Consider the following 22,463-nt stretch of genomic DNA (forward strand, 5'->3'; position numbering starts at 1 on the left):
AAATCCACAGCAAATGATGCCGATTGTCCGCATGGATTTCCCTGTGAACACCTGCGGATTCTCCGCACATAAATCCTGATTGTGTGCATTTACCGTTAAAGGGGGGAGGGGGGATGCCATGATTTATGTACTCAATGAAAATGACAATTTTTTGCTGGTTTGCGAATTGCTGTGGCCCCTAAGAGCAGGTCAAGCATCTCTGATGTACACCAGCAGGTTTTATACGCCCGCCCGCCTTCACCTTCTACTGTCCCTATACCACGGTGACACCTAGGTCTGCATAGGAGCTGTATACACAAAGTGCTTGAAGATTTTTAATGAAGACTATACTGTATACAGCAAACTTATTTAATTTTGAAACAATAGAAATGTTACTGAAGAGGATCTGCTGTGTCACTTGAAGATTTCATTTTGGGGCCATTCCAAAGGGTGCTATGCTGGCAGCTTCCCTGGTCTTCACCCTTTAACCCCTATATAGAGATCTGGACTCCGCCGCAGGGGAACCACCTGGCCACCTCTTGTAGCATTCACTGCTCAAGTGATGGCTGACCCATGGGGGTCAAGAGACAGAACATCGAGGGATCGGTCAAAGCTGTAGCCAGGGACAGGCCAAGGTCAGGACAGGCACAGTTCATGTGATCCAGTAATCAGTATGAGGGTCAGGATGGGCAGCAAAGGGTCAATACGAGAAACAAGCAGAGGTTGGTACACAAGAGAGTACACAAGACTGCTTGTGTGCCTGATTGCTCAGGCACACGCCTATAGGGAAAGGTGCAGTAAGTAGCCTAAAGTGGCCAGGGAAGACCAAGGAGTGTGCACACTTGCCGGCGGGAATGCATGCGTCCTATGGACAGCAGAGGAGACTGAGCAGTGCTTCTCCAACGACTGTCCCCGCATTTTCTTCATCCCGTCAATAGAAATGGATGTTTCCATCCATAACATGGACCAGAATAGGATATGTTCTATCATTCACAGAACGGCCGCAAAGTTCCACCAAAAAATACGGATGTGTTCATGGCCCCACGGAAGTGAATGGGTCAGCATTCTATCTGCATATAGCCCGTGGATGAAAAATACAGTCGTGTGCATGAGGCCTAATGTCCATGAACGGCTGAGAGTCCAATGTGTTAGATCATGGCCCCCGCTTTATTAAAGTTTTCTCGGCATCTCACAGATGTAGATTTGAGTTTGTCGGATCCAGTAGAATTGCCATCTGAACTGCAGGTAAACTTATTGTGTTATCCAGGAGGTATTGTGATGCACAAACAGTGACCAATTCAGCTCTGCTGCATCTAAATATCAAAGGCTAAAGCTTAACTTGGCTTAAACCTACAATGATCAGCCGTAACATTAAAACTACTGAATGTGATGTGAAGAACATAGATTATCTGGTGACAATGGCGTCTGGCGAGGCAGCAACTAAAGAGTCAATTCTTGTGCACTAGGGGAAGAAGGCGGCCTGGTCTAATGAATCACATTACATCACGTGGGTGGCTAGAGGCATGTGCGTCACTTACCTGAAGAAGAGATGGCACCAGTAGCACTACGGAAAGAAGGCGGCCTGGTCTGATGAATCACATTACATCACGTGGGTGGCTAGAGGCATGTGCGTCACTTACCTGAAGAAGAGATGGCACCAGTAGCACTACGGAAAGAAGGCGGCCTGGTCTGATGAATCACATTACATCACGTGGATGGCTAGAGGCATGTGCGTCACTTACCTGAAGAAGAGATGGCACCAGTAGCACTACGGAAAGAAGGCGGCCTGGTCATGCAGACAGCTGGGTGCATACGCATTACTTACTTGGGAAAGACACGACACTAAGTGCACCAGGGGAAGAAGGCGGTCTGGTGTTATGAATCCTATTACATCACGTTGATGTGTCACTTACCTGCTGAAGAAATGGCACCAAATGCACAATGGGAAGAAGGCGACCCGGTCTGATATATCACATTATATTGTGTGGATGGCCGGGTGCATGTGCGTCATGTATGTGGGGAGGAGAAGGCACCAAATGCACTATGGGAAGAAGGCGGCCTGGTCTGACGAATCACGTTACATGATGCGTGTGCACCACTTACCTGGTGAAAAGATGCCACCAGGTGCACTATGTAAAGGATGGCAGTGTGATGGTCTGGGCAATGTTCTGCTGGAAACCTCAGGTTCTAGTATCAGGTAGATGTTACACCTACCACCTACCTAACCATTAAACAGACAAAGACACCCATAATGGCAGTGGCCTCTCTCAGCATTAGAACGCGTCGGCCACTAGGCAAACATTGTCCAGGAATGAGGAAAAAGACCAAGAGATCCAGGCGATGACTTGACTCCCAATTCCCAGATCTAAATCTGATTGTCATCTGTGGGATCCATGGAGGACGCACCGAGCAATTTACAGGATCTGCTGCCGAATACCACAGAACCCCTCCGAGGTCTTGTGGAGTCCATGTCTTCATGGTCCACAGAGGGGACTGCATTTTTTTTTAAATTGTTTCAATGTTATGGCTGATCAGTGCCTATAGAATAGAATTCTAAAATCATTCATTGCAAATAGAGGACTTAACAATTTTCCCAAATTTCCCCCCTGCCCACCACTACTTTAAGACCAAGCCCATCGGGGCGGATGAAGAGGGATTATCCATGTTTTGAGAACAGCACTAAACCCCTCCATGACTTATGAGATATAGAATACGTCTCTGCTCAGGTACAAATTACAGGTCACCCTGAAGAACAATCGCAGCCAAATTACTGATCAGATTCCTTGAAGACTTTACCAGCTGCCAATCAGGGAAACTCCCAGATACGTGGGAATAAAACGAACCCCGAGGGGCCCAATTATAGTGAACGCCCCAGACACATGTTGAATTAATATCTCTGTCTAGATGGGTCTGCAGGGACAAGCTTGCACAGGCAGCGCTATCGCGGGATGATTGACGGCGGAGCCCTCCCTACTCGTCAGCGGTACCCTCAGACATTGTACTGGAGGGGATCTTCAATGCATAGCGTCTTATCCGACCGCTTTCCCTGTCACTCCACCATCGCACTAATGATGGCTCCAAGTAATCTGCAGAAAGTTCTACCCATAAAAATTTAATGGGATAAAATTTAAAGCAGAAAGCTGTCAATAGAGCATCCACCATCACCTGCGGCCCCTTAAAGTCTAGCTCCGCTGCGGTAACGTCATACACCTTCTTCTTATGCAGTCTATGTTTGTTTCTCCCCCATTGCAGTATTCTTCAGAAGGTTATCTATTTGCCTCCCTGTCTGGGTGACTACCCGTTAGGTCCATGTGCCCTAGTGGTCACAGGAACTTGCATGCTTTCATGCCTTGCCTGAGAACTGAGGTTCACTCGGTCCAGGTTCTCGTTTTGTGTGCTAATGTTCTTGGTTCTGAATTCATCCTGACCTTGGCCTTGTTCCTGGATTTTGCCTTGGGATTGTTCATCCGGCACCTACTGTTCCAACCCCTGGTTCCGTTTCCAACTATGCTACCTTCTCGTCCCATCGCCTTGTTGCATCTTGACCGCTCTACTGGTGGTGACTGTTGCCGCCATTCCTGACTACACTACTACTGCATCAGCGCTACCGCTGATAATCTGTAACTATTCTGGGGACCGCAACATGCGGAGATCCTCCTGAAGCAAAGTCCATATCTCATAGCAGCAGTTAAAGGGGTCGTGTCACCTCAGACATTGGTAGCATATCGCTAGGATATGCTACCAATGTCAGATAGTTGCTGGTCCCACCTCTGGAACCTGCACCTATCTCCATTTACTTCTATGGGAGTTCTGAAAACAGCCAAACGACCAAGCTTGACTATTTTCGGAACTATCAAAATGAATAGAGAGCTCACCAGGAAAACCCGGCCACCACTCCATTCACCTCTATGGGACGGAGCCATCACTCGGCTATTTCAGGACCTCCTGTAGAAAGGAATGAAGGGCGGCTGCAAATGTGCAGCTGTTCTCGCGTTCACTTCCGGGCTCCAGTTCAACAGATAGGTGCGGATCCCAAAGGTGGTGCCACCAATGTCTAAAGTGAGACAAATCCTTTAAGGGTAAAAACCAGGAGATCTCGTAGACTCTGCTCTCTGTGACCATGTCCTCTATACCAGACAAGCCCTTTAAGATGTAACCTTCTCCTCCTCTGCGCTCACACCTCTAGTGGCATGGTGTCATTGATATCCCAGCGCCCCGGTGGTCTCGAGCATGTCACATTACTGGAATGTCACTATAATGTATACCCGTAAACAGTAGCGATGTGATGTCCATTAAGATGGATCTGTATGGCTATGAATTGGCTGCGGGCAGTCAGACAGGCTGAGGACAGATGAAGAGCTGATAAATGGTCAGATGACAGAGGGACGCGGCCGTCCTGGATCCTATTACACAGTATGGCTATCACCGGGAGACCTGATGATAGGTTTGTCCCGTGTTTATGTTCCGATGCTACGGTCCCCAGGGACCATCAACCACTGGATGGGGAATAAAATGGTGCAATCGCTCGGTCTATGCATAACATATGTGCTCTCGTTTCCAAGACAGAAAACCAGTGGACATTGAATGACCCCTCTGAGTTGCCATACATTGTAGACCGCTGGCACTATACACTATATGAAGGAGACAGTCCGCCTGCTGACCCTTTATCTCATTTCTGTGGATGCTCCTGCTATCCTATGTCAAGGCTCCATGTCCTATACCCCAATCATCAGATTTGGTTAGACAGATTTAAAGTGCATTTCCACTTTGAAGTTATTTTGACTAAATGTATAGAGAATAACATAAATTACAATTCACTAATATACCTTCACTATGGAAAATTCTTCCTTTGGCCCCCAGAGAAATTTAAAGGAATACATTTTTATTTTATTTTTTTTATAAATGGGACATAATTCATAAAAAGAAGGATTTTCACCCAGCCACTACTATTCCATGATAACTGCCAGCCACAGGCTCATGTAATTTGGATTACCACTGGCTGGTAGTGTTTGGTCCTCATTTGCTAACCGAATGGATTATTTTTGCAGGGATCCCCCTTTAAAATTCAGCCTTCTGCGTTTATACAGCATCTGAATGTGGCTCTCAAGCTAAAAAACTAAGCCGGGAAAGGGCTGCAGTCCAAGACGCCATCATGACCATGGCTTATCCATGACATCAACGCCACAAGTAAACATTTTCCAGGGGCTTTATGGCTACTTACCGACACCACTACAGACTGATAGGAGGCACCAGCGTGAGCTGCTTGAAGTAATTCCAGAAGTTTACGAGATTCTTCCACATCAGAATCCTTCACCTAAAAGTGAAAAGAACAAAAATGTATTTTATGGAGAGAAAAAAAACAAGTAGAAATCACACAGAGGATGACAGCTCTGCAGCTCGGGAAGCAGGACAAAGTCACGACATTCAGCAGAACTGCAACACAATTTGGACTTCAGAAGACCCGAAGCAAAAGTCTGAACACAGAGAATCAATTATTGTGATGTGTGTATGTAGTAAGAGGTTCTGCAGCAGCGCAGCAAGGGAGTATGTAATACAAACTGCAAATCTACAGATCCTGTCTGTGAGCGACTGCCATGAAGATCCGTCTGCCTGCTGTGCCTGCTCCGGTTCTGCTGCCTGCTGTGCCCAGCCACAAGGGCCTCATATAGTGCATCCACGATGTCTCCATATAGTGCCAGCCACAATGTCTCCATATAGTGCCAGCCACAATGCCCACATATGGTACCAGCCTCAATGCACCCAAAATACTGCTAGCTACAATGCCCCTAATATATCGCCAGCCACAATACCCCAAATACTATCAGTCTCATTGACCCAAACATTACCAGCCACAATGCCCTCATATAGTACCAGCCACAATGCCCTCAAATACTATCAGTCTCATTGACTCAAATATTACCAGCCACAATGCCCCTATATAGTACCAGCCTCAATGCACCCATATAATACCAGCCTCAGCTTACCCAATACACTGCTAGCCACAATGCCCACATATAGTACCAGCCACAATGCCCACATATAGTACCAGCCACAATATCTCCATATACTACCAACCTCAATATCTCCATATAGTACCAGTCCCAATACCCACATATAGTACCAGCATCAATGCACCAAAAATACTGCTAGCTACAATGCCCCCAAATACTATCAGTCTCATTGACCCAAACATTACCAGCCACAATGCCCCCATATAAGACCAGCCTTAGTTTACCCAATACACTGCCAGCCACAATGTCTCCATATAGTACCAGCATCAATGCACCCACAATACTACTAGCTACAATGCCCCCGAATCATGAGTTGCATTGCCCCAAACATTACCAGTCACAATGCCCCCGATACAGCCAGAGTACCAACCGCAAATCCCCCAAAAGCGTGCCTTTGGCAAGACGCAGTCTGGCTCCAGATGCAACAGACTTTCTTCTGATTTCTGTGCAGAATCAACCCTCCATCCATTACTACGGTAATTCTGTCACAGAAATGCAGATTTTCACTGTGTAGATTTTGCCGTAAATCCACAGTAAAAGTGATCTGGACCAGGCTGTATGAAGAAGCCAGAGAAGTGACGTCTGTGGCGCCATATCGTACTCACATTTATACACACATAGTTGTAGCACTGCCCCTGAAATATGTTCTGTAGATCCTGGGGGGTGCGGCACATCGATGAAGAAATCGCCTTCACGTGCTACAAAGAAAGAAGAGAAATAACATGACTGATGTCACTCGCCTCCCTGAGAACCTCCAGAGACATCTACATCCAAAGATGGCGCCCGACGATGTGAGGCAACGGAGCGCACACCAAGCAACTGAGTATGTGGGCATAATGGGAACATCATCCACAGTGATTGACCAGCAAGCCAGAGCGGGCACACTTGGCTCCACCGAATAAAGCTAAGCCGCGGGCGGAGTGACTCCGTGGCCTCAAACGGTGGCTAAGAGGAGACACGTTCCTGTGGGCGCCTATCGAAAACAAAGGGAGGCAGACACCACGCGGCCGCCAGAGGAATTTCCGCACCAAATTTTTACCGGCAAATTCCACCGTGTGAACGGGCCCTTGTATCCAGCAGCCCCAATCTCACTCCTGTGCAGTAAGTTTGTTACAATGTACCAGTGCAGGTGAAAGGGATCAGACTGGAACAGAAACTATTCAACTCAAAGAGGATTGCTTAGACTGGATACAGTTGTATCGAACCCTCAGCTGTGAGAAGTATTAGGACTGTGGAGGTTTTCAGCCACTGGAGGGTTAAAGGGGTATTCCCATCACAGACAATGGGGGCATATTGCTGGGATATGCCCCCATTGTCCGATAGGTGCGGGTCCCACCTCCGAGAACGGAGCGGGGAAGGTCGGCGTGTGCAGCCGCCCTCCATCCATTTCTATGGGGCCCCCCTAAAATAGCCGAGCGCTGGTTCGGCTGTTTCCGTGGTCCTCATAGAAATGAATAGGAGCGGTGGCCGCGCAAGCGTATGGGGAGAGCGCTTGGCGGTGGCCGCCATTCTCCCCTCTCAGTTCTCGCATAGATGGGACCTGCACCTATCGGACAATGGGGGGCGTATCCTAGCAATATGCCCCCATTGTCTGTGATGGGAATATCATTAAATAAGAAAGTTTCCATTCACTTACAGCAATTACAGATCATGAAAAAAGTGAGAAATTGAAACATAAAGAGGGTCATTTACTAACAGAAATTCGCCTACTTCTGGCGCCGATAGCTGCGTACGACTTTTCTCCGTTCACGCCTTGTCTATAAAAGTGGGTGTGGCATGGGCGGGGAAGGGGAGGGGCCGGCAGGCCCGTTTCATTTATCATTTTCAAAGCCTGTTTCAGACATGGTCTAAATTTAAGCCTGGCGCAGATTTAGACCGGCGGTTGATGTGCCGAAGTTACGTAGAGGCCGACGCCTCTTCATCACGTCTAAAACGCGGACATCTCAATTAATGACCCCCAAAGTCTATAGGAAAGTTGCAGAACTTTTCATGATACATCATTGCAGGAATTTGCATAAACTGTAAGAAAAAAAAAGTTCTGGCCCCCGCGGTCAGAACTGCGGACAGCAGACATCATACCGACTGCAGGCATGACCTTGATGAACGCGATCGCTCCTCGGAGAGGCACAATATCACCAGCAGGGGGGGTGCACTTAATCACTGAATATTTATAGGCGGCTGAATGGAGAGGACATTCAGTGACCCAGATCCAGAAGCCCGAAATATCCCTGACAGACATTCGGAGTAAATCATCCATTCACTGACAGCTACTGTACATCTCCAGCATGATGTATAGCGCAGGATCACCGAGCGGACTCCCTGTCGTCATCCTCCCACCGACAGAATATTAATATCTCCAGCAGATTATATGGAAAGTTTATAAACGAGCGCAAAACTTTATCTGGGATGAGATAAAAGTCTTTGATAGTCCCCAAAGGGGGCAACTCACAGCAGTCAGCTGCAAAATCTCGTAATGTTTCCCATGTGTTATTACGGATGCTGAACCCCAGACGTTTTACTTTATACTCCGCATTAGGAGTGCGCCAAATACCTTTGAGTAAGAAATGTGATGGGGATAGTTGTCACTTTCCAAGCTGCTGTCCGACAACACCTTAAAGGGGTTTTCTGAAGCTTAAAGGGGTTGTCTCATCGCAGACGATGTGGGGGCAACTGCCCCCATTGTCTGATAGGTGCGGGTCCCACCACTGGGTCCCACACCTATATCGAGAATGGACCCCTGAAAGGGGCAGAGGCCGCACTACACATGTGCAGCCGCTCTCCATTCATTTTCTATGGGGCCAACGAAAAAATAGCTGAGTGCTGGCGCGGCTATTTCCGTCAGGCCCACAGAAGAGAATGGGAGTGGTGGCCCGTCATTCGCGGTGCACTCCCATTCACTTCTATGGGGAGCCGGCTTGGTGGTGGCCGGACCGGAATCCTCCAGCCACCGTCCTTAAAGGGCTCCGTTCACGATATAGGTGCGTACGTATAAGACAATGGCGGCATATCCTAGCGATATTCCCCATGGTCTGAGATGAGACAACTCCTATCCTCTGGGGCAGGGGTCCGACACAAGGCACCGGTGCTCGCAGTAGTGTCTTCTCTCAACTTTCACTAGGCCGTGTGACGTCACGTTCATCAGTCACATGGCCTAGGCGCAGCTAAGCGAACGGCGCTGACCTGTGACGCCAAGCACAGCTGCTACACAATGTACGGAGCACGGAGAAGGTCGCGGAGCTCAAAAGGAGCGCCGGAGACTTCTCAAAAAGCTGATTGTCGGGGGTCCCGGGTGGATACGTCAGCAGTAATAAAAATTCGGAAAACCACTTTAATAGTGCAGCCTACTGACAATGTAACTTCTTTAATATTGTCCTCAAGGTATAATGATATAACTACTACAATACTACCGTCTATATCCAAGGCTATCCATACTACAGGATGCCCAAGAAAAAGGAGCCCGCCTATAGTAATAGTACGACAAGATGAACGAGCAAGTGGATTGTTTTTTTGTTTTTTTTTAATTGCCCACAAGTCACAAAAAATGCTGAAAGTGATCCCTGTTCATTCTCTACATGGTTGGGCACATCGGATTGTGTCGGCTCACGCGGCGTGCAGCTCTTCAGCAGTGATGCTGCAAAAGAAAAAATGTCCTGCTTTTTCCGACAAGAAGACGCAACATGCGGCGCCTCGCGGAGCTCACTGGACGGGTTCATGAACTGATAACGGAGGAGCGAACCGTGAGCGAGGGGTTATGGCCGCCATGTTCCCCAGACTTGTCAACATGAGACTTTTATCTGTGGGGAAATTTAAAACAAATTGCCCCCAAAGATCCACATCTGGATGAAATCAAGAAGAACATCACAAACACCATCCAAGCCGTATCAGCCGACAGAATCCGACCTGCCCAAAGATGTAAAGACCTGAATGGGGACCACCATCAGCATCACTTGCTCCTTCATCTTGTCATACTATCGCTGGAGGCGGGATACTTTTTCACAATTTGTAAATTAATCTTATTGACCAAAGCAACCAATCTGAGCTCAGCTTTCAGTTCCTACAGGGCTCTGGAAATAAGAAAGCTTAGGTCTGATTGGTTGATATTGACAATTAAGACAGATTTACTGTTAAGCAGTTTAATTGTTAGGCTACTTTTTCATGGGCCACCCTATATAATACTGCTCCTATGTACAAAAATATAACTACTATAATACTGCTCCTATGTACAAAAATATAACTACTATAATACTGCTCCTATGTACAAAAATATAACTACTATAATACTGCCTCCTATGTACAAAAATATAACTACTATAATACTGCTCCTGTGTACAAAAATATAACTACTATAATACTGCTCCTATGTACAAGAATATAACTACTATAATACTGCTCCTATGTACAAGAATATAACTACTATAATACTGCCTCCTATGTACAAGAATATATCTACTATAATACTGCTCCTATGTACAAAAATATAACTACTATAATACTGCTCCTGTGTACAAGAATATAACTACTATAATACTGCTCCTATGTACAAGAATATAACTACTATAATACTGCCTCCTATGTACAAGAATATAACTGCTATAATACTGCACCTATGTACAGGAATATAACTACTATAATACTGCTCCTATGTACAAGAATATAACTACTATAATACTGCTCCTATATACAAGAATATAACTACTATAATACTGCTCCTATGTACAAGAATATAACTACTATAATACTGCTCCTGTGTACAAAAATATAACTACTATAATACTGCTCCTATGTACAAAAATATAACTACTATAATACTGCTCCTATGTACAAGAATATAACTACTATAATACTGCTCCTATGTACAAAAATATAACTACTATAATACTGCTCCTATGTACAAGAATATAACTACTATAATACTGCTCCTATGTACAAGAATATAACTACTATAATACTGCTACTATGTACAAGAATATAACTACTATAATACTGCCTCCTATGTACAAGAATATAACTGCTATAATACTGCACCTATGTACAAGAATATAACTACTATAATACTGCTCCTATGTACAAGAATATAACTACTATAATACTGCCTCCTATGTACAAGAATATAACTACTATAATACTGCCTCCTATATACAAGAATATAACTACTATAATACTGCTCCTATATACAAGAATATAACTACTATAATACTGCTCCTATGTACAAGAAAATAACTACTATAATACTGCTCCTATGTACAGGAATATAACTACTATAATACTGCCTCCTATGTACAAGAATATAACTACTATAATACTGCTCATATGTACAAGAATATAACTACTATAATACTGCTCCTATGTACAAGAATATAACTACTATAATACTGCCCCCATGTACAAGAATATAACTACTATAATACTGCTCCTATATACAAGAATATAACTACTATAATATTGCTCCTATGTACAAGAATATAACTACTATAATACTGCTTCTATGTACTAGAATATAACTACTATAATACTGCTCCTATGTACAAGAATATAATTACTATAATACTGCCTCCTATGATTAAGAATATATCTACTATAATACTGCTCCTATGTACAAAAATATAACTACTATAATACTGCTCCTATATACAAGAATATAACTACTATAATACTGCTCCTATGTACAAGAATATAACTACTATAATACTGCTCCTATGTACAGGAATATAACTACTATAATACTGCTCCTATATACAAGAATATAACTACTATAATACTGCTCCTATGTACAAGAATATAACTACTATAATACTGCCTCCTATGTACAAGAATATAACTACTATAATACTGCTCCTATGTACAAGAATATAACTACTATAATACTGCTCCTATGTACAAGAATATAACTACTATAATACTGCCTCCTAGCTGTGAGGACGTGTGTAGGTGGTTCTCCTCATGTCAGGAGCTAGCCCAGGGAGGGGTCACCCTGGGCGGGGATACTCCCCAGGCAAGGCCCCTGCTCCAAGGCCTACTCTGGGAAACAATTCCCAGACATCTCAAACTGTGGATGAAAATCCCAAAGTTCTTGTGAAGAAAATGAATGTCAGCGGTAATGTCGTCAGCGGTCCAAGTCAAGGTGTCAGCAGTCTGTATGGAGGAAGAAGCCAAGAAGTAAAGAAAGTAACAGCAGAAAAGAAAGCAGCCGCAGTAAGTAAGAGTGTGATGAAGCCATCGACCAGTGTGAATGTGCAGCGTCCAGAATACCCTGAGGGAAGAGGCCAGCAGACTGTGCAGGAGGTGAAGACTCCATTGCGGCCGGAAGGTGTGCAGCCCTCACCCTCCCCATGCAGACAGAGAAGAACTTCTCTGGAGAGACAGACCATACAGCAAAATCTGCAGCAAAATGTCCTGATAACTTCTGACCGTACGAGATCTGGGAGCAGCAGCAAGAAAGATGCAAAAAGTGTGGATGAAACCAAAGAAGGTAAAGCAGGAAGGTTACCAGGTGCAGCCACTGGAGAAAACCTGGGAGCTGGTCTCCAAACTGGGGATTGTGCACCCACCGCAGTGTCTGCAACAAGTCCAAAGCCACAAGTGTCTTCACCAGCAGTGCAGAGACCTGGGCTGGACACAAGTGGGGCCACTACACCTGTGAGTCCACAGCCTGCAATACCCAGCAATGGACAGTCTGCTGGAGGGGGAGAGCGCGCACCTGAGCTGAGCCTCGCTGACAAAATCCCAGCACTGGTGCAGAGAATGGAGACTCTGAGAAGAGAGAAACTGCAGCTTCAGAAGCAGATAGACTGCATGTACAAGCTGAAGGCAGCAAACCCTGACCACCAGGAGCTGCACGACCGCAAGCTGAGCTCCCTGGCCATACAGCTCGCTGGCACCGTAAGGGAGATGGACTCTGTCCTGGAACAACTAGGACCAGTTGGAGAGACTTATAAGAACCAGCAGCGCTTTGTATCAGAATTTTTCCAAGATGGCGCCCGGCAGTCCCATGGAAAACCCTTACTGCAGCCAGCAAGTTTTTCCTTTAAAGAAGGAAGTCTGTACAAAGGGGAAGCAAGCGTCCAGCAGCAGCAAGCACCTGAAGCAGTTCCTAGCATGGCACTACAAGTCCCAGCATCCACTACTCTGCAGGAGGAATGTGGCATGTTACCTGAAGGTAACCCTGTAATAGCAGTGCAGTCACCACAAGAGTCTGGGGGCAGCACTGAGCACATGGACTGTGGACTCCTAACAGAAGGTAACAGTGCAGCAGCACATGAAACTGCTATTACTGAGCCAGGTCCTCAGGACTGTGCTGTGCAGGGCGGTACTGCTGAGGACATCCATGTACAGGACAGTACTGCTGAGCATATTCATGTGTCTGAGGATACTGCTAAGAACATTCAAGTGTCTGATGATGTTGATGATACTGTGTGTGATAATACGCTATGTGATACTGCTCTGTCAGGGGAGGGTGCACCACAGTCTGTTTGGGATCTGGGATCCTCTGGGGAATCAGGCCAGTCTGTGGATCCCTCTGTTAATGTTGGTGACACTGATGGTGTGGAGGGGTCAGTACAATCTAATGTACAGGAGTTTCCCCCGTTAGTTACACAGACAGCACCAGAACCCCCTAGTACAGGAGGCCAGCAGCCTACACAAGGCTCACAAGGACAGCAAAATAGTGGACCTGGTCACACCTCCTCTGGGAATGCCTGGAGCCGTGGCTCACCATCATTTAGGTCAAACACCAGTTATACCGGCCAGGCTTTTAAGAGGAGGAACGTGGTCAGGTTCAAGCATAGAGGTACCAAGGAAGAGCTGCCCGATAGGAGGTATGTCATCAGAGAGCTGCTATGTAAGCAAATGGGCTTCCAGCCATCCAACATCCTGGCTGTCATAAACCTCCCGGACAGGCAGGGTTTTGACATCAGCTTTAAGCTTATGTCTGATCTCGATCTCTTCTGGGCTAGCTTCACCAGGTTCAGGGAAGAAGAAGGCTGGAATAAGTTCAGTTTTATCCCCATCTCTAAGCCAGATACTGTTAACGTCACTATCATCTTCTGGAATGAGTCGGTTCCCCACCAGGACATTGTAGTTTGGTTGAGGAGACATTGTGACCTTATGTCCGAACTCACTAAAACCAGAGATGAAGACGGTATCTGGACTGGGGGGTGGAAGGTCTTGGTGAAGCTCCATCAGCACCACAATATAACCCAACATCTGCCCAATTCTTTCTTCATTGGCAGGGAGAAGGGTGTGTGCTTCTACGCGGGTCAGCCTAGAAAGTGCTTTAAGTGTGGGAAGACCGGTCACTTAGCGAGTGCGTGCACCATGGTGAAGTGCAACCTGTGCGGTGAGATTGGTCATGTCAGTGCCAACTGCCAGGTCATCAGGTGTAATTTGTGTGGTACGATTGGTCATTCCCACAGGGACTGTCCCATCGCCTGGCACAACATAAGCAAGGACTTTCCTGATGATGACTTACTGGAAGGGATAGATGACCTAGAGGAGGACACGTTGTTATCGGGGTCAGTACCAACAGGGCCAGAGCCTCAACAGGACTTTCCAGACAGTGATCCAGTACAAACCCAACCCCAGTCAGATATCATTGAGGGGAACATGGAGGTGGTCACACAGGCTGTAGACACAGAGGCCGTCTCTTCTTCTGCTCCGGTGTTCACCACTGGGGAGAATAAGCAGCCTAAAAGAAAGAAAAAAGATAAGTCCAGCCGTAAGCCTGAGGGTGAGTGGACCACTGTCCGAAAGCCAAGTAAGGTGAAAGTGGACAGTAGACCAGATGGGACAGTGACCGCCAATAGATTCAGTGTCTTGTCGGAGTCAGACGCAGAGGCAGAAATGGAAAGTGAGTTAAAACGTATGATGGCCGAGTATGATGAGGACCCAAGTGATGATCCTCCTTCTAAAAAGAGACCTTTTCAAGTTGGGGAACAGTATGATTCAGACATGGAAACTGGTGGGGGTCAGCGGGAGTGCTCAGACTCTGATATATGATGATGGGGTCCATCTCTCTGTTTCTTCTACTTTGTTTTATTTTGATGGCTGATTTTTATATTAAAGTCATTTCCAGCAACGTAAATAGCATGAAAGTGAGGAGAACAAGGCATGCTGTGTATGAACATCTGAAGTATCTGGATGCCGATGTCTTCTTCTTGCAGGAGTCCCATCTAAATACTTTGGGTCTAGTACGAGAGGCAGAGAGAGAATGGCAGTCTGGTCCTTCCTTCTGGTCGCTGGCTGTGGAACCATATGCTGGGGTCTCCATACTGTTTAACACCAGGGATGTGACCATACATAGATTAACGGAGGTTTCCATGGGAAGGTGTTTGGTCCTGGAGGTCACAATCCGAGGTAGAAGGCTCCGATTCATCAATATCTATGGTCCACAGACAGTGACTGAGAGGACTGACCTTTTTAATGAGGTAAAGCCATACCTGTTCACGTCTCTTCCTGTGGTCATGGCGGGGGACTTTAATGCTGTTATGATGCCCAGTGACAGACCTACTGACAGGCCGCTTACTAGAGATTCTAAGGTCCTGAACAGGATGATTCTTCAGGCTGGTCTGTCCGATGTGTTTGCATGTGGTGGTAGAAAGCCAAAGTTCACTTATTCTTGTGCTGGCAGAAGTAGTCGGATAGACTTAGCTCTGGTGAGTCCTTCTGAAAACATCAGTGAGAGGAGAGAGAAAGTTGTCCCTTATTCTGACCACCTAGCTTTGTACTTCTGTTTGGGAGCCACCAAGCGCCCTGATCTCGGGAGAGGGTCATGGAAACTCAACTCCAGCCTCTTGGATGATCCTTACATCCAGAGTTGCATCCACTCCCTTCTTGAAGATCAGCTAGAGAGAAGGGATTTTTACGAAAACGTGGCTGACTGGTGGGAGGACGTCAAGGATGAGATCAGATCCCTCTTAAAGAGACTGTCTTTAAAAAAAGGGAAGAGTAAATATAGCCAGTATCTCAAGCTGCGGAAAGAATTGGAGTCACTGTATTCGGTAGATGGGGGGGACCAACGAAGGATAAACCGACTGAAATCTGAGATGAGGCAGTATCAGTACAACAGGTACACCTCCCTGGTTCTTGAACGGGATTATGGGACCTTAGGGTCTCCTGATCCCTTTGAGAACTGCCGGGAGCGTGTGGCTAATAAATCTGTTGCAGGTCTCACTGATTCCCAGGGTGTTTTGCAGGAATCTCGGGAGGGTATCCTGGGGGTGGTGAGATCCTACTATGCTGACTTATTTCAGAAGAAGGTTTTGGATAAAGAAAAGATGGCTCAATTCTTGGAGGCAACTCCAGGCCCTGATACTAAAAATTTGGACTTTTCTCCTTTAACAGCAGAATTAACGGTGGAGGAGGTTAAAGAGGCCATTGATCAGTTACATCTGAAGAAGGCACCAGGTCCAGATGGTATTACCGCAGAATTTTATAAGAAGTTCAGAGACCACTTAGCTCCAATCCTCGTGGACGTGTTCAAAAATTGTCTAGAAAGTCACCTGATGCCTCCGTCCATGAGGGTGTCCTCCTTAATTCTGCTGTCTAAAGGGAAAGAGCCTAGTGATATCAAGAACTGGAGGCCGATTGCCCTCTTGAATGTCGACAGGAAGATTCTGGCGAAAATTTTGTTCTCTAGGTTAGTTTGTTTGTCCCAGGCACTGTTGTCAGGCTGTCAGTTCGGCACAGTAAAAGGGCGGAGCATCTCTGGAGCAGTCATCTCGATAAGGGAGATGTTTGAGAGATGTAAAGCCCTGAGGTGTGGGAGATATGTTGTAGGTCTGGACCAGGCTAAAGCTTTTGACAGAGTAGACCATGAGTATCTATGGGCCACTTTGTCAAAGTACGGTATTCCGGGACAATTTATCGATTGGCTAAAGACTTTGTACAGAGAGGCAGAGAGCTTTCCTCTGATCAATGGTTGGCAGGGGGGCACGTTCAGGGTTGAGGCAGGGGTGAGACAGGGTTGCCCGCTGAGTCCACTGTTGTATGTGTTTGCCTTAGACCCGTTCCTGAGGTCACTGCAGGAGTGTGATTTTCAGGGGGTGCCGGTCCCCCACTGCCTGCCCCTGAGTGTTGTCGCCTACGCGGATGATGTTACTGTGGTGATATCTGAGCCTCATGAGGTGAAGATGTTGTCTGCAGCCATCAGAAGCTACTCGGAGGCCTCAGGGTCTCTGGTCAACCTTGAGAAGAGTCAAGCTTTCTGGACACTAAGTTCTGATCCAAACTTTGATCTGCCACAATTTACGAAAGCCTCCATCTATATTAAGATCTTAGGGGTTAAATTTGGGAGGGACGATAATGCCAGGATAAACTGGGAAGATAAATTGGAAGCCGGAAATGCAAAGGTTCAGCGATGGAAGAACTGGAGGCTGACCTATAGAGAAAGGGTCAAAATGTTAAAGACTTATCTGGTCCCTGTCTTCTTATATATATCTATCATTTTTCCTTTGCCAGAATCTTTCTCGGCTAGGCTCTTTAGCCTGTTCTTCCAGCTTCTTTGGGGGAACAGGTTGAACCTAATAAAGAGGGGTATAACATACCTGCAGAGGAGAGAGGGTGGGCTGGATATGATAAATCCAAGGGTGTTCTTTGACTCCATGTTTCTAAAAGTCAATTTTGGTGGCCTGGACTCGGAGAACAGCTCCCTGTGGGTGAATAGTGTCAGGGATTGGATATTGCCTTTTGCAGAATCTTGGGTGCGAGGCGACAGTCTCAAGAGGAGGAGAAGGACGAGTGACTACCTCCCCCAGTACCTGGATTATGCCCTGAAGTGTGTCAGGAAGTGGAGGCTAGAGAAGTCTTTCATCATGAGTAAGACCAGGAAAGAACTATACAATAAGATATGTAGGGACTTCTTTTGTTCTCCCCTTGCTCTGAGGGATTGTCCGACCACCACACTGCAGGAAAGTCTGAGGTTCCTCAATGGGAAGAGACTTCCTGCTAAACTGTATGACATTGCCTGGTTGTCACTACACGGGAGGCTCTTTATCAGAGGTAATTTGAAGTACCTATCGCAGTCAGATAGGAAGTGTCCTCTGGGATGTCCACAAGAAGAGACCATGGAACATTTCATAATGGAGTGCTCGGGAGGAAGGAAAATATGGACAGAAGTCTCTGGCAATTTAAGAATCCCAAGGTTGCAGTCCCTAAAGTATCCTGAGATTATCTATGGTATTCCATTTACTAATGGTAACATCGACAAGGGTACGCTATATATAATAATATCCACCATTAGGTATTACCACTGGCATGCAAGAACTCGAGTGTCCCTACACAGTGAGGCCTTCCAACACACAACAACAGTCAGCCAAATACTGTCTGAACTCAGGTGGATCAGGTCATTGGAGATAAGTAAGAACCAGAACAACAAAATTTTGTGGAGAAATGTACATCTGGATTAGGAATGGTTCTCTTATTGTTCGGTTGTACTATATGATGTTTTTTTTTTTTTATTAAGTTAAAAATGTTTTTGTGTTTTCTATAGTGGAGTAATCATTTACGAACACTGAATGTAATTTATGTTTTTGAACTGAAGTGAAACTTTGTTCATGTAACTGTATTTGTCTTGTTTTTTACAATAAAAATTGCCTCCTATGTACAAGAATATAACTGCTATAATACTGCTCCTATATACAAGAATATAACTACTATAATACTGCCTCCTATGTACAAGAATATAACTACTATAATACTGCTCCTATGTACAAGAATATAGCTACTATAATACTGCTCCTATATACAAGAATATAACTACTATAATACTGCCTCCTATGTACAAGAATATAACTACTATAATACTGCTCCTATGTACAAGAATATAACTACTATAATACTGCCTCCTATGTACAAGAATATAACTGCTATAATACTGCTCCTATGTACAAGAATATAACTACTATAATACTGCCTCCTATGTACAAGAATATAACTACTATAATACTGCTCCTATGTACAAGAATATAACTACTATACACTGCGTGCAGAATTATTAGGCAAATGAGTATTTTGACCACATCATCCTCTTTATGCATGTTGTCTTACTCCAAGCTGTATAGGCTCGAAAGCCTACTACCAATTAAGCATATTAGGTGATGTGCATCTCTGTAATGAGAAGGGGTGTGGTCTAATGACATCAACACCCTATATTAGGTGTGCATAATTATTAGGCAACTTCCTTTCCTTTGGCAAAATGGGTCAAAAGAAGGACTTGACAGGCTCAGAAAAGTCAAAAATAGTGAGATATCTTGCAGAGGGATGCAGCACTCTTAAAATTGCAAAGCTTCTGAAGCGTGATCATCGAACAATCAAGCGTTTCATTCAAAATAGTCAACAGGGTCGCAAGAAGCGTGTGGAAAAACCAAGGCGCAAAATAACTGCCCATGAACTGAGAAAAGTCAAGCGTGCAGCTGCCAAGATGCCACTTGCCACCAGTTTGGCCATATTTCAGAGCTGCAACATCACTAGAGTGCCCAAAAGCACAAGGTGTGCAATACTCAGAGACATGGCCAAGGTAAGAAAGGCTGAAAGACGACCACCACTGAACAAGACACACAAGCTGAAACGTCAAGACTGGGCCAAGAAATATCTCAAGACAGATTTTTCTAAGGTTTTATGGACTGATGAAATGAGAGTGAGTCTTGATGGGCCAGATGGATGGGCCCGTGGCTGGATTGGTAAAGGGCAGAGAGCTCCAGTCCGACTCAGACGCCAGCAAGGTGGAGGTGGAGTACTGGTTTGGGCTGGTATCATCAAAGATGAGCTTGTCTGGCCTTTTCGGGTTGAGGATGGAGTCAAGCTCAACTCCCAGTCCTACTGCCAGTTTCTGGAAGACACCTTCTTCAAGCAGTGGTACAGGAAGAAGTCTGCATCCTTCAAGAAAAACATGATTTTCATGCAGGACAATGCTCCATCACACGCGTCCAAGTACTCCACAGCGTGGCTGGCAAGAAAGGGTATAAAAGAAGAAAATCTAATGACATGGCCTCCTTGTTCACCTGATCTGAACCCCATTGAGAACCTGTGGTCCATCATCAAATGTGAGATTTACAAGGAGGGAAAACAGTACACCTCTCTGAACAGTGTCTGGGAGGCTGTGGTTGCTGCTGCACGCAATGTTGATGGTGAACAGATCAAAACACTGACAGAATCCATGGATGGCAGGCTTTTGAGTGTCCTTGCAAAGAAAGGTGGCTATATTGGTCACTGATTTGTTTTTGTTTTGTTTTTGAATGTCAGAAATGTATATTTGTGAATGTTGAGATGTTATATTGGTTTCACTGGTAAAAATAAATAATTGAAATGGGTATATATTTGTTTTTTGTTAAGTTGCCTAATAATTATGCACAGTAATAGTCACCTGCACACACAGATATCCCCCTAAAATAGATAAAACTAAAAACAAACTAAAAACTACTTCCAAAAATATTCAGCTTTGATATTAATGAGTTTTTTGGGTTCATTGAGAACATGGTTGTTGTTCAATAATAAAATTAATCCTCAAAAATACAACTTGCCTAATAATTCTGCACTCCCTGTAATACTGCCTCCTATGTACAAGAATATAACTACTATAATACTGCCTCCTATGTACAAGAATATAACTACTATAATACTGCTCCTATATACAAGAATATAACTACTATAATACTGCTCCTATGTACAAGAATATAACTACTATAATACTGCCTCCTATGTACAAGAATATAACTACTATAATACTGCTCCTATATACAAGAATATAACTACTATAATACTGCCTCCTATGTACAAGAATATAACTACTATAATACTGCTCCTATGTACAAGAATATAACTACTATAATACCGCTCCTATGTACAGGAATATAACTACTGTAATACTGCTCCTATGTACAAGAATATAACTACTATAATACTGCTCCTATGTACAAGAATATAACTACTATAATACTGCTCCTATGTACAAGAATATAACTACTATAATACTGCTTCCTATGTACAAGAATATAACTACTATAATACTGCTCCTATGTACAAGAATATAACTACTATAATACCGCTCCTATGTACAGGAATATAACTACTGTAATACTGCTCCTATGTACAAGAATATAACTACTATAATACTGCTCCTATGTACAAGAATATAACTACTATAATACTGCTCCTATGTACAAGAATATAACTACTATAATACTGCCTCCTATGTACAAGAATATAACTACTATAATACTGCTCCTATGTACAAGAATATAACTACTATAATACCGCTCCTATGTACAGGAATATAACTACTGTAATACTGCTCCTATGTACAAGAATATAACTACTATAATACTGCTCCTATGTACAAGAATATAACTACTATAATACTGCTCCTATGTACAAGAATATAACTACTATAATACTGCTTCCTATGTACAAGAATATAACTACTATAATACTGCTCCTATATACAAGAATATAACTACTATAATACTGCCTCCTATGTACAAGAATATAACTACTATAATACTGCTCCTATGTACAAGAATATAACTACTATAATACCGCTCCTATGTACAGGAATATAACTACTGTAATACTGCTCCTATGTACAAGAATATAACTACTATAATACTGCTCCTATGTACAAGAATATAACTACTATAATACTGCTCCTATGTACAAGAATATAACTACTATAATACTGCTTCCTATGTACAAGAATATAACTACTATAATACTGCTCCTATGTACAAGAATATAACTACTATAATACTGCTTCCTATGTACAAGAATATAACTACTATAATACTGCTCCTATGTACAAGAATATAACTACTATAATACTGCCTCCTATGTACAAGAATATAACTACTATAATACTGCTCCTATGTACAAGAATATAACTACTATAATACTGCTCCTATGTACAGGAATATAACTACTGTAATACTGCTCCTATGTACAAGAATATAACTACTATAATACTGCCTCCTATGTACAAGAATATAACTACTATAATACTGCTCCTATGTACAAGAATATAACTACTATAACACTGCTCCTATACACTCACCTAAAGAATTATTAGGAACACCTGTTCTATTTCTCATTAATGCAATTATCTAGTCAACCAATCACATGGCAGTTGCTTCAATGCATTTAGGGGGGTGCTCCTGGTCAAGACAATCTCCCGAACTCCAAACTGAATGTCAGAATGGGAAAGAAAGGTGATTTAAGCAGTTTTGAGCGTGGCATGGTTGTTGGTGCCAGACGGGCCGGTCTGAGTATTTCACAATCTGCTCAGTTACTGGGATTTTTATGCACAACCATTTCTAGGGTTTACAAAGAATGGTGTGAAAAGGGAAAAACATCCAGTATGCGGCCGTCCTGTGGGCAAAAATGCCTTGTGGATGTTAGAGATCAGAGGAGAATGGGCCGACTGATTCAAGCTGATAGAAGAGCAACGTTGACTGAAATAACCACTCGTTACAACCGAGGTCTGCAGCA

General features: G+C 44.3%; 1 protein-coding gene across 1 annotated transcript in view; it reads right to left on the bottom strand.

The window, feature by feature from the left end:
* The window catches only part of CRPPA (CDP-L-ribitol pyrophosphorylase A), a 193,063-nt gene that overhangs the window by 78,957 nt on the left and 91,643 nt on the right, over positions 1–22,463 (bottom strand). Inside the window, 2 exon segments of the mRNA XM_040431297.1 lie at positions 5,201–5,293; positions 6,596–6,688. Coding sequence (XP_040287231.1) covers positions 5,201–5,293; positions 6,596–6,688 — 186 coding nt within the window.

The sequence above is a fragment of the Bufo bufo genome, chromosome 5, assembly GCF_905171765.1.
Source record: "Bufo bufo chromosome 5, aBufBuf1.1, whole genome shotgun sequence".
NCBI lineage: Eukaryota > Metazoa > Chordata > Amphibia > Anura > Bufonidae > Bufo > Bufo bufo.